Source organism: Rhinoderma darwinii, chromosome 1 (assembly GCF_050947455.1).
Source record: "Rhinoderma darwinii isolate aRhiDar2 chromosome 1, aRhiDar2.hap1, whole genome shotgun sequence".
Classification (NCBI taxonomy): Eukaryota; Metazoa; Chordata; class Amphibia; order Anura; family Rhinodermatidae; genus Rhinoderma; species Rhinoderma darwinii.
The window spans coordinates 83,230,111-83,245,669 of NC_134687.1; the positions used below are offsets into that span (position 1 = coordinate 83,230,111).

A 15,559-nucleotide genomic window follows, 5' to 3' on the forward strand; every position below is an offset into this window, starting at 1 on the left:
AATGTGTTGGACTTTGCTTAATATCGGCAAGTTCCCGCATTACAGGTTGTAGGGCTTTCTCAATAATCTTTTGCAAGCCTTTAGTAGAAATGGAGATTATAGAAGTTGGGTCAGGTGCCGCTTCTTCCTCTACGTAACTTTCAGAGTCTGAAGTGTCACGGTGTTCAGCAGGCACCATTGTCCCTTTAGTGGAAGGTGTAGATCATTGGGGCGAGGGACTTTTCAGGAATTTATCCATGTCAGGTTGGGATTTCTTTTGTTTGGGGGTAGTAGGAGGATCTCCGTGTTTAGCCTGACCAATTTCACCAGTTTCACCTAGCTGAGTAGATGGGGCGGTTGCACTTACCCCAAGATGTGTAGAATCGGAGACAGGTCTCACCCCCAAGGTGAGGCGGGGAGGCTGGTGTGATGTCCCTGCAGCCAGGATCCCAGAAGCAGAAGAAGCCTCCTGGCGGATGTTGAGGTCTGTAGCAGCAGGCCTGTGTATTAGTGTAATCCCCTCCAACTGAGGACCGACCTCTAGCGAAGGCTGTGTCCGTTTCAGTAGCTAACTGCCGGCTGCCGACTCAAAATCGAGGCCGGGGATCCGGTCCTCCGACTAGGCCGCAAGACCACGGGAGCTCCAATTTTCTCCGGAGAGTGACAGCTGTTGTGGGAGCTGGGCACAGTGGTGTGGCAGCCCCTCCGTCTTGGACTCTACTACCTGCGGAAGCTGGGCCCGTCTCAACGGGAATGGTTGGCCCGCCGCTCCAAAATCGAGGCCGGGGATCCGGTCTCCTTGCTAAGCCGCAACACGCCGGGTGCTCGGATTCGTGCCGGACCAGGATTGATCTATTCCCAAGAATGTGGACAACACAGCCACGCAGGAGCAATCACTTCCAAAGGTAATAGGAGGGAGGATGGCAGCTGATGGAAGCTTAGCTTGCCAGAGCTCCTGCAAGGCACGTCTGCACTGGCCGACGTCGTAACCACACCGCTCACTTTTTTTTTTAACATTGATTTAGGGAACAAATGTGAAAAGGGTTTTTTTTTTTTACTTTTAATACTTTATTTTTTTTGCAACATAAAAAAAACTTCATTTAACTGTTTTTTACTTTTTTTATTAGTCCCCCTAGGAGACTTGAAGCAGCGATCGTTGGATTGCTTGCATGATATACTGCAATACTAATGTATTGCAGTATATCGTGATTCTGACGGTCTCCTTTGAAGCCCTGCAGGAGCTTCAAAGGAGTACAAAGATGGCAGACCTGGGGGCCTTTGTTAGGCCCCCAGGTTGCCATAACAACTGTTGTTACCGGCCGATTGCGCCACGTGGGGGCGTGATGGCTTGCTTGAGGGGGCTCGCCCACCTGATTCTAACACTTAAAATGCCGCGGTCGCGATTCACGGCGGCATTTAAGGTGTTAAACAGGCGGAATCGAAGTGAACTTTGATTCTACCCGTTGCAGTAAGGTGTCGGCTGCGTGTAACAGCCGTCACCCGCTGTGCTTAGAGTGAGCTCAGCCCGTGAGCTCGCTCCATACTTCCCCTTAACCCTTATCACGTACAGTTACGTGATATTGCGTTAAGGGGTTAATCACTGTGCTTACACTGTTGTTGTTTTCTGTGCTTTGCGCACTTCTTTGACGTAACAAAGGGGTTAGAGGGAGCATATAGAAGATAATATTTCATCTCCATTGAACCATAGGAGTTCACAATACAACAATTCCATGCAGGGCCGCCATCAGGAATTTCAGGGCCCCATACAGCTAAATTTTCTGGGCCCCCCTACCGTGGCACCGCCTGTTAACGGTACTCCGTCCAGCACTATATAATGCTACCCAGGGCCTCCATCAGGGGGGTATTAGGGGTACTGATGTGAATGGCCCGGCCAAACCTAATTGAAAGGGGGGCCCGGCAACTGCCGCGACTTGCCTTTGATAGAAAAAAAACAGGCCCCTGCAATGGGGCTCGTTTTTTTCACCAAAAGAATGTCGTGCGCTGCGGGCCCCCCTCTCGTCATGGGGGCCGTCAAACACCGCCCGCGTGACCGATCGCGCGGACCCGCAAACTCCCGCGCGTACGCACTCGCGAGCGCGCACCCGCGACCGCACGCACCCACGACCGCACGCACACCCGCGACCGCCTGGAAGCGCGCACCGAATTTTGAGGCAGATTTTGACCTGCCCCCACTATCTTGCTGCGTTTTTTTGCTGCGTTTTTTGCCCGCGCCGATTGAGGACAGCAGACAAAAAATGCAGCGAAAAATGCATTTTCTGCCTCCCATTGATTTCGAGGGGAGATCAGAGGCGGAACAGCGGCAAGAAAGGACATGCTGCTTTTTCTTTTTTCCGCGACTGGCTCCCATTGATTTCAGATTAAATCAATGGGAGGCGGTTTTTGAAGTTGTTTGGTGCTGATTTTGACGCAGTGTCCGAGTCAATATCAAGGCCCAAAAACTGTGAACTGGGCCTTATTGTTAGGGCTTATTCAGACGAACGTGTAATACATTCGTGCAACGCTCGTGATTTTCACGCGCCTCGCACGGACCTATTTTTTTTTTTGCAGCGTGTGGATGAGATTTGTTCTAATCTCATCCACTCTGCTGCGACTGTAATACGCTGCGGATTTTCCGCAATAAAATGTGTTGCATAAAATCCGCAGTGTTCATGCCTAGTGTGTTCCTACCCTAAGGCCGGATTTACACAAGCGTGTCCTTTTTGCGCGCACAAATAACGTGGCGTTTTGCGCATGCAAAAGGTCCATAACAGCTCCGTGTGTCAGCAGCGTATGATGCGTGGCTGCGTGATTTTCGCGCAGCCGCCTTCATTATGACACTCTGTTTGTATGTTTGTAAACAGAAAAGCACGTGGTGCTTTTCTGTTTTCATTCATAGTTTATACTGCTGCGGAATATATGTTCTTGGCGTGATTTTCACGCACCCATTGACTTCAATGGGTGCGTGATGCGCGAACAATGCACAAATATAGGACATGTCCTGAGTTTTACGCAGCGGACACACGTTGCGTGAAAATCACTGACAGTCTGCACGACCCCATAGAGTAACATAGGTCCGTGCGAGGCGCGTGAAAATCGGATGTATTACACGTTCGTCTGAATAAGCCCTAACAATAAGGCCCAGTTCACAGAGTTTTTGGGCCTTGATATTGACTCGGACACTGCGTCAAAATCAGCACCAAACAACTTCCAAAACCGCCTCCCATTGATTTAATCTGAAATCAACGGGAGCCAGTCGCGGAAAAAAGAAAAGGCAGCACGTTCTTTCTTGCCGCTGTTCCGCCTCTGACCTCCCATCGAAATCAATGGGAGGCAGAAAATGCATTTTTCGCTGCGTTTTTTGGCTGCTGTCCTCAATCGCCGCAGGCAAAAAACGCAGCAAAAAAACGCGGCAAGATAGTGTGGGCAGGTCAAAATCTGCCTCAAAATTCGGTGCCCGCTTCCAGACGGTCGCGGGTGCATGCATTCGGTCGCGCGGGCGGTGTTTGATGGTCCCCATGACGAGAGGGGGGGCCCGCAGCTCACGACATTCTTTTGGTGAAAAAAACGGGCCCCATTGCAGGGGCCTGTTTTTTTTCTACCAAAGGCAAGTCGCGGCAGTTGCCGGGCCCCCCTTTCAATTCGGTTTGGCCGGGCCCCTCACATCAGTACCCCTAATACCCCCCTGATGGTGGCCCTGGGTAGCATGATATAGTGCTGGACGGAGTACCGTTAACAGGCGGTGCCACAATAGGGGGGCCCAGAAAATGTAGCTGTATGGGCCCTGAAATTCCTGATGGCGGCCCTGACCCCTATAGCTACGCCACTGCTCTCTCTTGTTAGTTTTCTTGCTGCTTCTATCTCTATATATCAGACTGGGATGGTTACTTAGCAGCAGTGTGAATCAGGTTCGGTGACACGCTTTCGCTACTTGAGTCCATGGAGATCTAGGTGTCACCCATCACAGGCTTCAGCAGTTTCTGTAACACACTAGTTCTGCACAGGGGGGGGGACAGAAACTTCTATCATCAGCTACCACTGATAGTTAGACAGGTTCCTGTCACACAGGTATAATGTAGAAGAATATAGTGCAGCCTCCCTGTCTGTATACATATGGTTTCTCAGCTTATTTAGGAGAATACAGAGAGAATGATAATCCCAGTGTCCCCCAGCACGCAGAAATGGTAGGGTCTTTAGCTGGTCATATGATGCTTTTCAGAAGCATCATGAGATTGATAGCAAAGCAGAGAGGAAGAGAAAGCTGGGGAAATGTAAGAATCAAGATGGAGGCTTTTTAAAGCACAGACACGGCAGCAGTTCAAAAAGTAAATACAGTATACAAAAAAGAAGTATAGAGTGTGGTATACAGTCAGGTGGGGAATGCAGACATGGAAAGTTTGTTTCCACTGGAGGTCTTCTTTAAATAACATTGAAATTAAATCTCTTCCTTTTGCAGATAAAGGAGAACTCTTCATACCATCTTCAAGTTATTTTGACATTGTCTACATGCACCCAGATAAACCAGCTGTCATTCCATGTCGAGTGACCACTGCATCTGCTAAAGTCACTCTACACAGAGAGTTTCCAGCTGAAGAAATCAAAGCTGATGGCAGAGACATAACCTATGATGTAAAGAAAGGTTTTATTTATCAACAACCCAGTTTCAACCAAAGTGGAGTGGTATATTGCCGAGCAGAGGCCAGAGGAGCCCCACAAATATCAATTAAATACCAGCTGCTCTATGTGGAAGGTATCAGTAAGATGAACCCTTTAGTTAATATCTTTAACCATATTATCACTTATGTTTCACGTTGCTAGGCAGGGTCACGTGTTATTTGGAGTGCTGCTCCTCTTGTAGGATTATTTGCTGTGATGAGCAGGGCATTACAAATTTACTGCTTACTAGAAAATTGTCTCTATCTACTACAACTCAAACATTGGTCATAACCATTAATTTTTTGTTAGTAGATTATGTTCTGTTGGCATAATCTACCAACTATGGGGCCTTGCAGATCTTAAGTCAAGGCCTGACATGAGAGGAAACAAGGCTTTAATAGGTTTAAATATCCTGTCTGAACATTTTATTTCCTCCAGAAAAAAGCAGTGTGTAGCAGCCACTTATGCCCTCCCTGTTCCATTGAGATAACATGCATGTTGAGCATGTGAGGGAACCAGGAATAAGTTTATGATATGCCACTACGATTATTAACATAGTGGAATAGATGTGTGGAACTAATAGGTGCATGTAGTCCTGTATCATTTATCGTGTTAAAATGTGGTCACCAAGTGAAGGGGCTCCTGGACTTTGGCTACAGGTAGAGTAAGATTTTATTTTTTGATAGATATGCGTATGTATATGGCTATATAAGGGCCCTTTTTTTTTTTTTTTTACAAGCAGCAACCTTATATAGCATCTCAAGGTACAAGACTAAGGCCCCATTCACACGAACGTGTTTTTGCGGCCGCAATTCCCCCGAAAATCCACGCGAGAATTGCGGCCCCATTCATTTCTATGGGGCCATGCACACGACCGTAGTTTTTACGGTCCGTGCATGGCCCGGGAGCCCGCACCGCAGAAAGAACGGACCTGTCTTATTATGGCCGTGTTCTGTGGTCCGGGCTCATTGAAAATAATGGCCGCGGCCATGTGCATGTCCCGCGATTTGCGGGCGGCTCACGGCTGACAGTCCGCATCCGGCCGACCCGAAAATCACGGCCGTGCACACGGCTACGGTCGTGTGCATGAGGCCTAACTATCCACTTCTGTAGATGTTTAATTTTTTGGCAAGTCACTGGCTACATAAGCTTGGAAAAATAGTAGAGAAGACAATACAGCTAACGCAGGGTCGTGCACATAGATTCTTAGTATATTATAACAATTACGTTATATTTTAAAGCCTGATGAGTATTACATGATATATCTTCATATGTTTTCTTTAGTTCCCAGCGGTCCACCCTCTGCAACTATTACAGCCTCAGCAAACAAGGTTCGAAGTGGAGATGACTTCAGTATCTTCTGCACAGTTCTGGGGGAACCAAATGTGGAAGTAGAATTTACATGGATCTACCCAGGACAACAAGTAAGATATGAAATTCAAATGACATATGTTAATGGATTGGAATTTTGCATCTTGACCAGATTACTGGAGGTATTGAACAAATTTTGGATACAGCTAGTGTGAGCTAAAAGTAGATAATGCGCATGCAGGACACTGGTCAAATAGATGAGGGACCTGAATGGGAGACTCTTTGTGTCTTATCTGTTTATAAATATAAACTAAGGCCCTATTCACACAACAGGGTTTCCCGGCCGTTCAAAAAACGGCCGTCACACGACCGCAGTAGGAACAATAGAAACCCGGCCGTCAAAAAATGGGACATGCCCTATTTTCGGCCCTTGTCCCGGCCGCCCGGCTCCCATAGAAGTCTATGGGCCGGGTAATATTTGGCCATCACTGGAATGTGTTTTCCGAGTGACGGTCGTGTCTTCCGTCGCTCGCTCTCTCCTCCTCCTCAGTGCGAAGTGCATGTGAGGAGGAGGTGGAGGGTATTGTTTTTCTCCCTGTAGGAGTGGAATCCCCAATCCCCGGCCACAGCTTCGGCAACGCTGTTGCCGTGGATTGGGGATTCCGCTCCACAAGAAGTCCCTGACTTCACTGTTCACATATGGACACAGTGACATCAGGGACTTCTAAAGCAGAATCCCCAGCACTGTGGCCGGTGTTTCCGCTCCAGGAGAAGTCCCTGACTTCACTGTCCATATATGGACACAGTGACGTCAGGGACTTCTGAAGCGGGATCCCTGGTGCTGTGGCCGGTGTTTCCACTCCAGGAGAAGTCCCTGACTTCAATGTCAATATATGGACATTGAATTCAGGGACTTCTCCTGGAACGGTGGCGCTATCTACAGAACGGTAGGGGGTGCCATCTATGGTGGGGGCAGCTGTGTATAACTACCTACAGGTGGCTGTGTGGCATTACCTATGGGGGGCTGTGTGGCATTACCTATGGGGGCTGTGTGGCACTACCTAGAGGGGGCTGTGTGGCATTACCTATGGGGGGGCTGCGTGTCATTACCTACTGGGGGCTGTGTGGCACTACCTAGAGGGGGCTGAGTGGCACTTCCTACAGGGGGCTGTATGGCACTACCTAAAGGGGGCTGTGGGGCACTACCTAGAGGAGTCTGTGTGGCATTACCTACAGGGGGGCTGTGTGGCATTACCTGCATGGGGCTGTGTGGCGCTACCTTGAGGGGGCTGTGTGGCGCTACCTTGAGGGGGCTGTGTGGCATTACCTAAAGGGGGCTGTGTGGCATTACCTACAGGGGGCTGTGTGGAATTACCTACAGGGGGCTGTGTGGCACTACTTACAGGGGGCTGTGTGGCACTACTTATAGGGGGCTGTGTGGCACTACCTACAAGGGGGGCTGTGTGGCACTACCTACAGGAAGGCTGTGGCAGTATCTACAGTGGGCAGTGTGTGGCATTATCTACAGAGGGAAGTGTGTGGCAAAAAATTTACAAATTAAATGTATCAGTTTTTAAAATGGACAGGGAAAAAAACGGATGCAAAACAGGTCAAAATCATCCGTTAAAAACGGAGGCACGGGCCGGAATGGAAACGGAACAGATGCAAAACGGCCGAGAAAAGTTGACCAAAACGGCCGACACTGTCGTATGAATGGAGCCTAAAGGCGCTTTTACACGGGCCAATTATCAGGCAAACAGATCGTTCATAGAACGCTCGTTGATGATAATTGTAAACAGACAAGCAATCAGCAGATGAATGAGCAACCTTTCAACGATAAACGAGCGGTCTCGTTGATCAGCGCTCGTTTACATGGCCCAGGACAGGTTGTGTAAGAGGACCTTAAGACTCCTTAGACAGTTTTAGCACAGTGTTATTACAGTTTAGGCAGACAGCTATTTCCTCTGACTCTCTTAATTCAAGAATATCATGTTAAAGGGGTATTCACAACTGACATGTTTATGGCAAATCCATGGTATATGCCATAAATGTCTCATAGATGCAGGTCCCAGTTCAGGGACCACCATCTATCCCCAGATCAGGGAAACACCCAACGCCATGTTCAGCATCCCGGCGGAGAATTAATAGAGAGGTGGCCAAGCACATTTACATTTTTTCCTATGGGTGTTACGGAAATAACCAAGAGTATATTAAGAAATTCCTATTCATACAGTTATCTACTATATTAATGTGGGGTCACCAACGTTTACCTTGGTTAATTTGTAGCTCTGCACTCCCTTCTGTGTGTTGCAGGCACTATACAGTAGTATAATATCTTTTATTGTAGTCAGTCTCATACAATGTACACACAGAAAGGCATATTTGCTGTTCTATATGAATGTCACATTATAACAATTTACAAAGCACTATAGTAGATATGCAGTGTTGTACAATGGCAGATAGACAAGAATTTTATAATACAATATATCTATTTCATGATAGCACACACCCAAAGGATTCCAGTCATCCGTGGCAATGCTTTCCACTTATTGTCTTCTAACCCATTGTAACACATCTTCCTGTCAAACACAGAGACAGTTATGTCCCTGCTACACATGAGAATCTGGGGTGGGAATGTGTGAGATCCGACTCACAATGTTAGTATTGGCAGCGAGAAGAATTTATTATAACTCCTAGTTCAGTCCAGAGAGCACAATATCTGACATTAAGCAGTCAGTCCAAGAGCGGTATATGACGTAACTGCTCAGCTGCTCTCCTCATAAAAACGATGAGCAATACAGAAATTATATTAAAAGTCCAGCAATAACAACTTGATGGAGTTTTTTTTTTTTTATAACAGTTTCTCTATTTCTCTTCATTTACATATCTAAGAATTACCCTCTATAATTTAGTGTTTTTTTTTTATTGTCCAAACGTATCTTTGCAAATTACCTTGATTAAAAATTCCTACAGTTTTTTTGTCTACAGCTCCTATGCAGACCTATGCGTTTCCATGGTAACAGACTACAAACAAACTGTAGTCTGATTCTGCGGTCATATTTGCTTTCCATTTATCCCCTATTTCATTCTAATGTGCATTAGAATTGGTTAGCATGAAGTAAGGGACAGTTGGTAAAGAGAACTATTGCAGAATTAGACTACACAGGGTTAGTTTGTAGTTTGTTACCATGGAGATGCATGGTCTGCATAGAAGCTGTAGACACAAAACAATAGAAATTTTATTAATCAAGACTATTAGCAAAGTTTCTTTCTTTTTCATTTAAGATGCATTTAAGCATTAAAAAATAAAATAATGGAAAAAAAAAGGTTGTGAAGGTGGACATAGCCTTCAATGGGATATTCTAGTTTCATGAAGTAAATGTTATTTTTTTTGTATAATTAAAAGTTATACAATTTTCTAATAGACATTCTGTATCATTTCTTAACTGTTTACATTGTCTATTCCCAGGGGTTAAAAAAAACAAACCAAAATCTGTCCATAGTCATGTGATGGACACACAGGTACAGGTAACTTACTGTAACTAATCATTTCTGCATCTGTGTGTCCTTCACACAACCAGGACAGATTTTTATCCACTGGAAGTACCCAATGTGAGTGCCTATTAATTAACAGCAAGCAGAGATTTAAAAAACTGTGAGGAATTGAGGCAGAAAGTATAATAGAAAATTGCATAACTTTTTATTATACAAAGAATAACATATATTTGCTGTAACCGTGATAATCCTTTGCCAAACCAGGTCTTTATTAGGGAATGTTCAGACATGGCAGAATTTTTCCCGCAGCAAATTCGTTGTGAATTTGCAGCAACATTTTCATATTTGACAGGTAACTCGGACGTTGCGGATATCACAGCAGACTTGGCGTGAAAATACGCTGCTTCTCCGCAACATAATTTGCATCCTGCGGTGTGAAAATTCTGCACCGCAGCCTAAATTCTGCACTGTTATTTTCCGCAACGTCTTACCTAAAAATGTATAGAAACCAATTAAAAAACGGCTGCTGCAGATTTCCACTGTGGAGTGTCTGCAGCGGAATCCGACAGCAATTCCGCCACGTCTGAATGTGCCCTTAGTCTAATTGAATACAGAGTAAATCCTAGGAATGTATGGTCTATTATGTTTTATTTAAAACCCCTTAACGACATCCAATGTAATAGTACGTTGTTGTCGTGAAGGACTTAACGCAATACAACTTACTGATACGCTGTGTTCCTGATGCGGGTTCAGAAGCTGAGCCCGCACCATCGCCAGCGGGTGTCCGGCAGTGGCGGATCATCATTAGGGCGGTTCGGGCGGCCGCCCGGGCCCAAGTACCGCACCTGTTATGAGGCGAGGGGAGCTTCGCTCCTACTTAGCAGCCGTGGTCTGTGCTGCTTTAGAAGCTCCCCCTCCAGCCCCCCTTCCCTGATCTACACACCTCTCCTCCTGCTGCTAGCAGTCGGGACATGGGGGAGGGGAGACTGTCGGCGGGCTCTGTGTCGTGCTGTGAGCAGGAGAAACTCTGTGTGAAGGATCCCACCACATCAACCTGCTGAACGCCCTTCACAAATATCCTACATAAAAGGTAAGTGCATGTGTGTTTACAATGTGTACTTTATATGTGTATAATGTGTTTACAATGTGTACTTTATATGTGTATAATGTGCATACTCATGTGTCTCTGATGTGTACATTTGTATGTATGTATGTATGTATATAGTGTGTGTATGTGTGTGTGTATATATATATATAGTGTGTGTGTGTGTGTGTGTGTGTGTGTGTGTGTGTGTGTGTGTGTATGAATATAGTGTGTGTGTATATATATATATATATATATATATATATATATATATATATATATATATATATATATATATATAGTGTGTGTGCGTATGTGTATATATTTATATTTCTGCAGCAATTCCGCAGAAACTAGCAGAAATTCCGCTGCAGAAAAAAAGCACCATTTCCTGCATTTTTGCTGCAGAAAATGGTGCGTATTTTGCGGCGTTTTTCTCAATGTTGGAAGATGGTGACGTCTCCTGAAAAAACGCAGCAATTCAGTCACTTTCCGCAGCAGGAATTGACATGCTGCAGTACGAGAAATACGCACCGCAGGACAAAATGTCTGGTCGGAAATTTTACGCAGCGTCTGGATGAGATTTGGTAAATCTCACTGCCACTACTGTATTCTGCGTATTTTCCGGGTGGAAAATACGCAGCAATTCCGTTAAGTGTGGACAAGCCCTAATACAGTAGCAGCAGAGTAGATTAGATGTGAACAATTCTCATCCACACGCTGCGTAAATGATAAGTGGGGGGAAAAAAGCTCAGAAATTGACCTGCGGTGCGGTTTTTTATTCCGCAGCATGTTAATTGTATTTGCGTAAACGCTGCTTATTTGTTTCGGCTTTTCCCCATTTAATTCAATAGGGAGGTAAAACCCGCAACAAATAACAGATGTTATGTAAAAACACAATTTAGAAAAAATAAAAATCTTATACTTGCCCAGAATTCTGTTTCTTGGTCCGGGCCGGCCTCCTGGGATGACGTTTCACCCCATGTGACCGCTGCAGCCAATCACAGACTGCAGCAGTCATATTGGATAAAATGACATCCCAGGCACTGTAGCGACGCTGTCTAGCACTATATACAAGGGGGGGGAGCGCTGTGTGGCACTATATATAAGGAAGGGAGCGCTGTGTGGCACTATATATAAGGAAGGGTGTGCTGTGTGGCTCTATCTATAGGGGACTGTGTGGCGCTATCTATAGGGGGCTGTGTGACGCTCTCTACAGGGTGTTGTGTTTGTGGCGCTTTCTACAGGTGTGTGGCACTATCTACAGGGGGGGTGGCGCTATCTACAGGGGGGGGTGCGCTATCTACAGGGGGGGTTGGTGCTATCTACAGGGGGCACTGTGTATGTGGTGCTTTACTTTACAGTGATATTATATTTAAGGGCTGCAGAAATGGGTCATGGCCAGAAGAAGTCGTCATGAGCTCTGGACCGGATGGAGAAGAAAAGAGGAAAAAAAACTACTAGCATCTGAGACGTCAGTATGTAGGGACACAGCCCTGTGAAAGGGGAATCATAACACCCATTTGTTAATGCTTGTGCAAAAGGGTAGTGTTAGCAATAGTTACAGGGTGGCGGTGGTGAAGGGGGGCCCAAGTTCGGGTAACAGCCCAGGGCCCATGGTCTTCTTAATCCGCCACTGGTGTCAGGTGTATATTACACCTGACACCCAGCTGCATGGCCAGGACCGGAGTTAGCCTCTGATCCGGCTGATTAACCCCTTAGATGCAGCGTTCAAAAGCGAGCGCTGCATCTATGGTGTTTCCTAGCAGATCGAAAACCCTGCAATACAAATCGCTGGGTTCCGGTGGCTGTTCAGGCAGACCGGAGGCCTAACAATGGCCTCCTCTCTGCCAATTACGGAAGCCTGCTGGTGCCGCCCGGAGGCAGGGACTAAAAAGGCTTCCGGTCGCAAAAGAAAGATGGCGCAGGCTCAGAAGCTGAGCCTGCGACATCAGCCGCCGGTGTTACATCCTGAGCTCTGCCGTGTGTCCAAACAGCAGTTTATGACCACATATGGGGTATTGCTGTAATCGGGAGAAATTGCTTTTCAAAGGTTGGGGTGCTTTTTCTCCTTTATGCTTTGTAAATATTGAAGATTTCTACATTTTATTGGAGCAAATTAAAATTTTCATTTTTACATCCTAAATCCACTAAATTCAACAAAAGAACCTGCTGGGTTAAAATGTTCACTATACCCCTTGATAAATTCCTTGAGGGGTGTAGATTGCCAAATGGTGTCTTTTTGGGGGGGTTTTCCCTGTTTTGGCACCACAAGACCTCTTCAAACCTGACATAGAGCCTAAAATATATTATAATAAAATGGGGGCCCCAAAATCCACGAGGTGCTCCTTTGCTTCTGAGGCCGGTGCTTCAGTCCAGTAGCACACTAGGGTCACATATGGGATATTTCTAAAAACTGCAGAATCTGGGCAATAAATATGGAATTACATTTCTCTGGTAAAATCTTCTGTGTTACAGAAAAAAAATGAATAAATGAATAAAAACTGATTTTCTGCAAAAAAAAATAAATTGCAAATTTCACCTCCACTTTGCTTTAATTCCTGTAAAACACCAAAAGGGTTAAGAAACTTTCTAAATGCTGTCCCGAATACTTTGAGGGGTGCAGTTTTTAAAATGGGGTGTTATGGGGGTTTCTAATATATAAGGCGTTCAAAGTCACTTCAGAACAGAACTGATACCTGAAAAAAAGAGGATTTTGACATTTTCTTCAAAATATGAGAAATTGCTGCTTATGTTGTAAACCTTGTAACATCCTAGAAAAAGAAAAGAATGTTTAAAAAATTATGCCATCATATAGTAGACATATAGTAAATGTTAACTAGTAACTACTTTTTGTGGTATTACCATCTGTCTTACAAACAGATACATTTAAATTCAGAAAAATTCTATTTTTTCCACATTTTCTATAAATTTTGCTATTTTTCACAAATAAACACTAAATATATAGACCAAATTTTACCACTAACATAAAGCCCAATGTCTCACGAGAAAACAATCTCAGAATCGCTTGGATAGGTATAAGCATTCCAGAGTTATTACCACATAAAGTGAGACATGTCAGATTTGAAAAATGGGCACTGAGCCTTAAAGGGGTTGTCCAGGAAAAAAAAATTTTCTAAAAAGTGTCCCCCAGCCTTGGTTTGTCTTCCCTAATACCCCCTATTAAACTTCTAACCAGTTGCTGTTTGATTTCCATCGTCACTGCTGCTCTTTCTGTTTGTTTACATCCCTTGCTGTTTGTTTAAATCCCTTACTGTCTGTTTCCTGTCTTGTAACCCACTATACCCATGATCCCCTGTAATGTAAATGTTACCTGCAGTCCTATGTAACACCACAGATAACAGTGATAACTCTCTGATTACAGATAATGTGGTAGATGTTGCCTGCAGTCCTATGTAACACCACAGATAACACACTGATAACTCCCTGAGAACAGATAATGTAAGAGACAAACACATGCAGAGACTCAGACAGACAGAGACACACACACTGTAACATATACACATACAAAGACAGAGGCACACACTGTATACACACTACACACACACAGACACTCACCATGTCTCCTGGCTGACAGGTCAGGACGGGCTGTGGGCGGAGCTTCCTCTCTGCTTCTTGGCAGAGCACAGAGTAGAGGCAGCTGCTGGGAGGCTGCAGCACGGGAGTGGACCTGTCCCCTGACCTGAGTCACTGGGCGGGCAGTAATCAGCCAGCACACGCTGAAACGACACGTCACCAGTGACGTGACGTATCCCATCCGAGGTCTCTCTGGGGCGAGACCATGTAATCGGGATACGACACGACAGTGGAGGAGCCTGAAAAAGTGACGTCAGAAGTCATGTGATCCGAAGAAAAGAACAGCCAGAGCGGAGAACAGAAGCAAGATTGCACAGGTAAGTATATTATTCAACTGTAAGTATGTGCAAATTGTGTTTAAATTTACTGGGAAAAAAAATCTCGGACAACCCCTTTAAGGCCAAAACTAGGCTGCGTCCTTAAGGGGTTAATATTGGATTTTGATCTGTCTTCCTGGAGGGCCTCTATGCTAGTTTTTGCATACTTTTCTATGACCATTCAATATGCTATTACTTCTGAATTAAAGGAAGTTTAAATTCATTACTGCTAATATATCTGACATTTATTTGCTTCTTCCCAACGCCGCAAAAGTTTCTGACGCAGACGCTAAGGGTGTCCATAGGGCTTCATTAGTCCGAGGGAGGCCAAAAGAGTGACCTTTTGATCTCCGTCTGGTATACATCAGTATACTTTTTATTTTTTTTGGGATGGGTTAGAGTAGTAGGGATCTCGCAAAAGAAGTTATACAGGACGGTATATATATACAGGGTGGGCCATTTATATGGATACACCTAAATAAAATGGGAATGGTTGGTGATATTAACTTCCTGTTTGTGGCACCTTAGTATATGGGAGGGGGGAAACTTTTCAAGCTGGGTGTTGACCATGGCGGCCATTTTGAAGTCGGCCATTTTGTATCCAACTTTAGTTTTTTCAATGGGAAGAGGGTCATGTGACACATCAAACTTATCGAGAATTTCACAAGAAAAACAATGGTGTGCTTGGTTTTAACGTTACTTTATTCTTTCATGAGTTATTTACAAGTTTCTGACCACTTATAAAATGTGTTCAAAGTGCTGCCCATTGTGTTGGATTGTCAATGCAACCCTCTTCTCCCACTCTTCACACACTGATAGCAACACCGCAGAAGAAATGCTAGCACAGGCTTCCAGTATCCGTAGTTTCAGTTGCTGCACATCTCGTATCTTCACAGCATAGACAATTGCCTTCAGATGACCCCAAAGATAGAAGTCTAAGGGGGTCAGATCGGGAGGCATTTCTTTTGCGGTGTTGCTATCAGTGTGTGAAGAGTGGGAGAAGAGGGTTGCATTGACAATCCAACACAATGGGCAGCACTTTGAACACATTTTATAAGTGGTCAGAAACTTGTAAATAACTCATGAAAGAATAAAGTAACGTTAAAACCAAGCACACCATTGC

General features: G+C 45.0%; 1 protein-coding gene across 1 annotated transcript in view; it reads left to right on the plus strand.

Moving 5' to 3' along the window:
- The window catches only part of PDGFRL (platelet derived growth factor receptor like), a 181,903-nt gene that overhangs the window by 149,215 nt on the left and 17,129 nt on the right, over positions 1-15,559 (plus strand). Inside the window, exons 4-5 of the mRNA XM_075849624.1 lie at positions 4,433-4,726; positions 5,917-6,056. Of these exons, the coding sequence (XP_075705739.1) occupies positions 4,433-4,726; positions 5,917-6,056 (434 nt within the window). The remainder of the gene's footprint in view (positions 1-4,432; positions 4,727-5,916; positions 6,057-15,559) is intronic.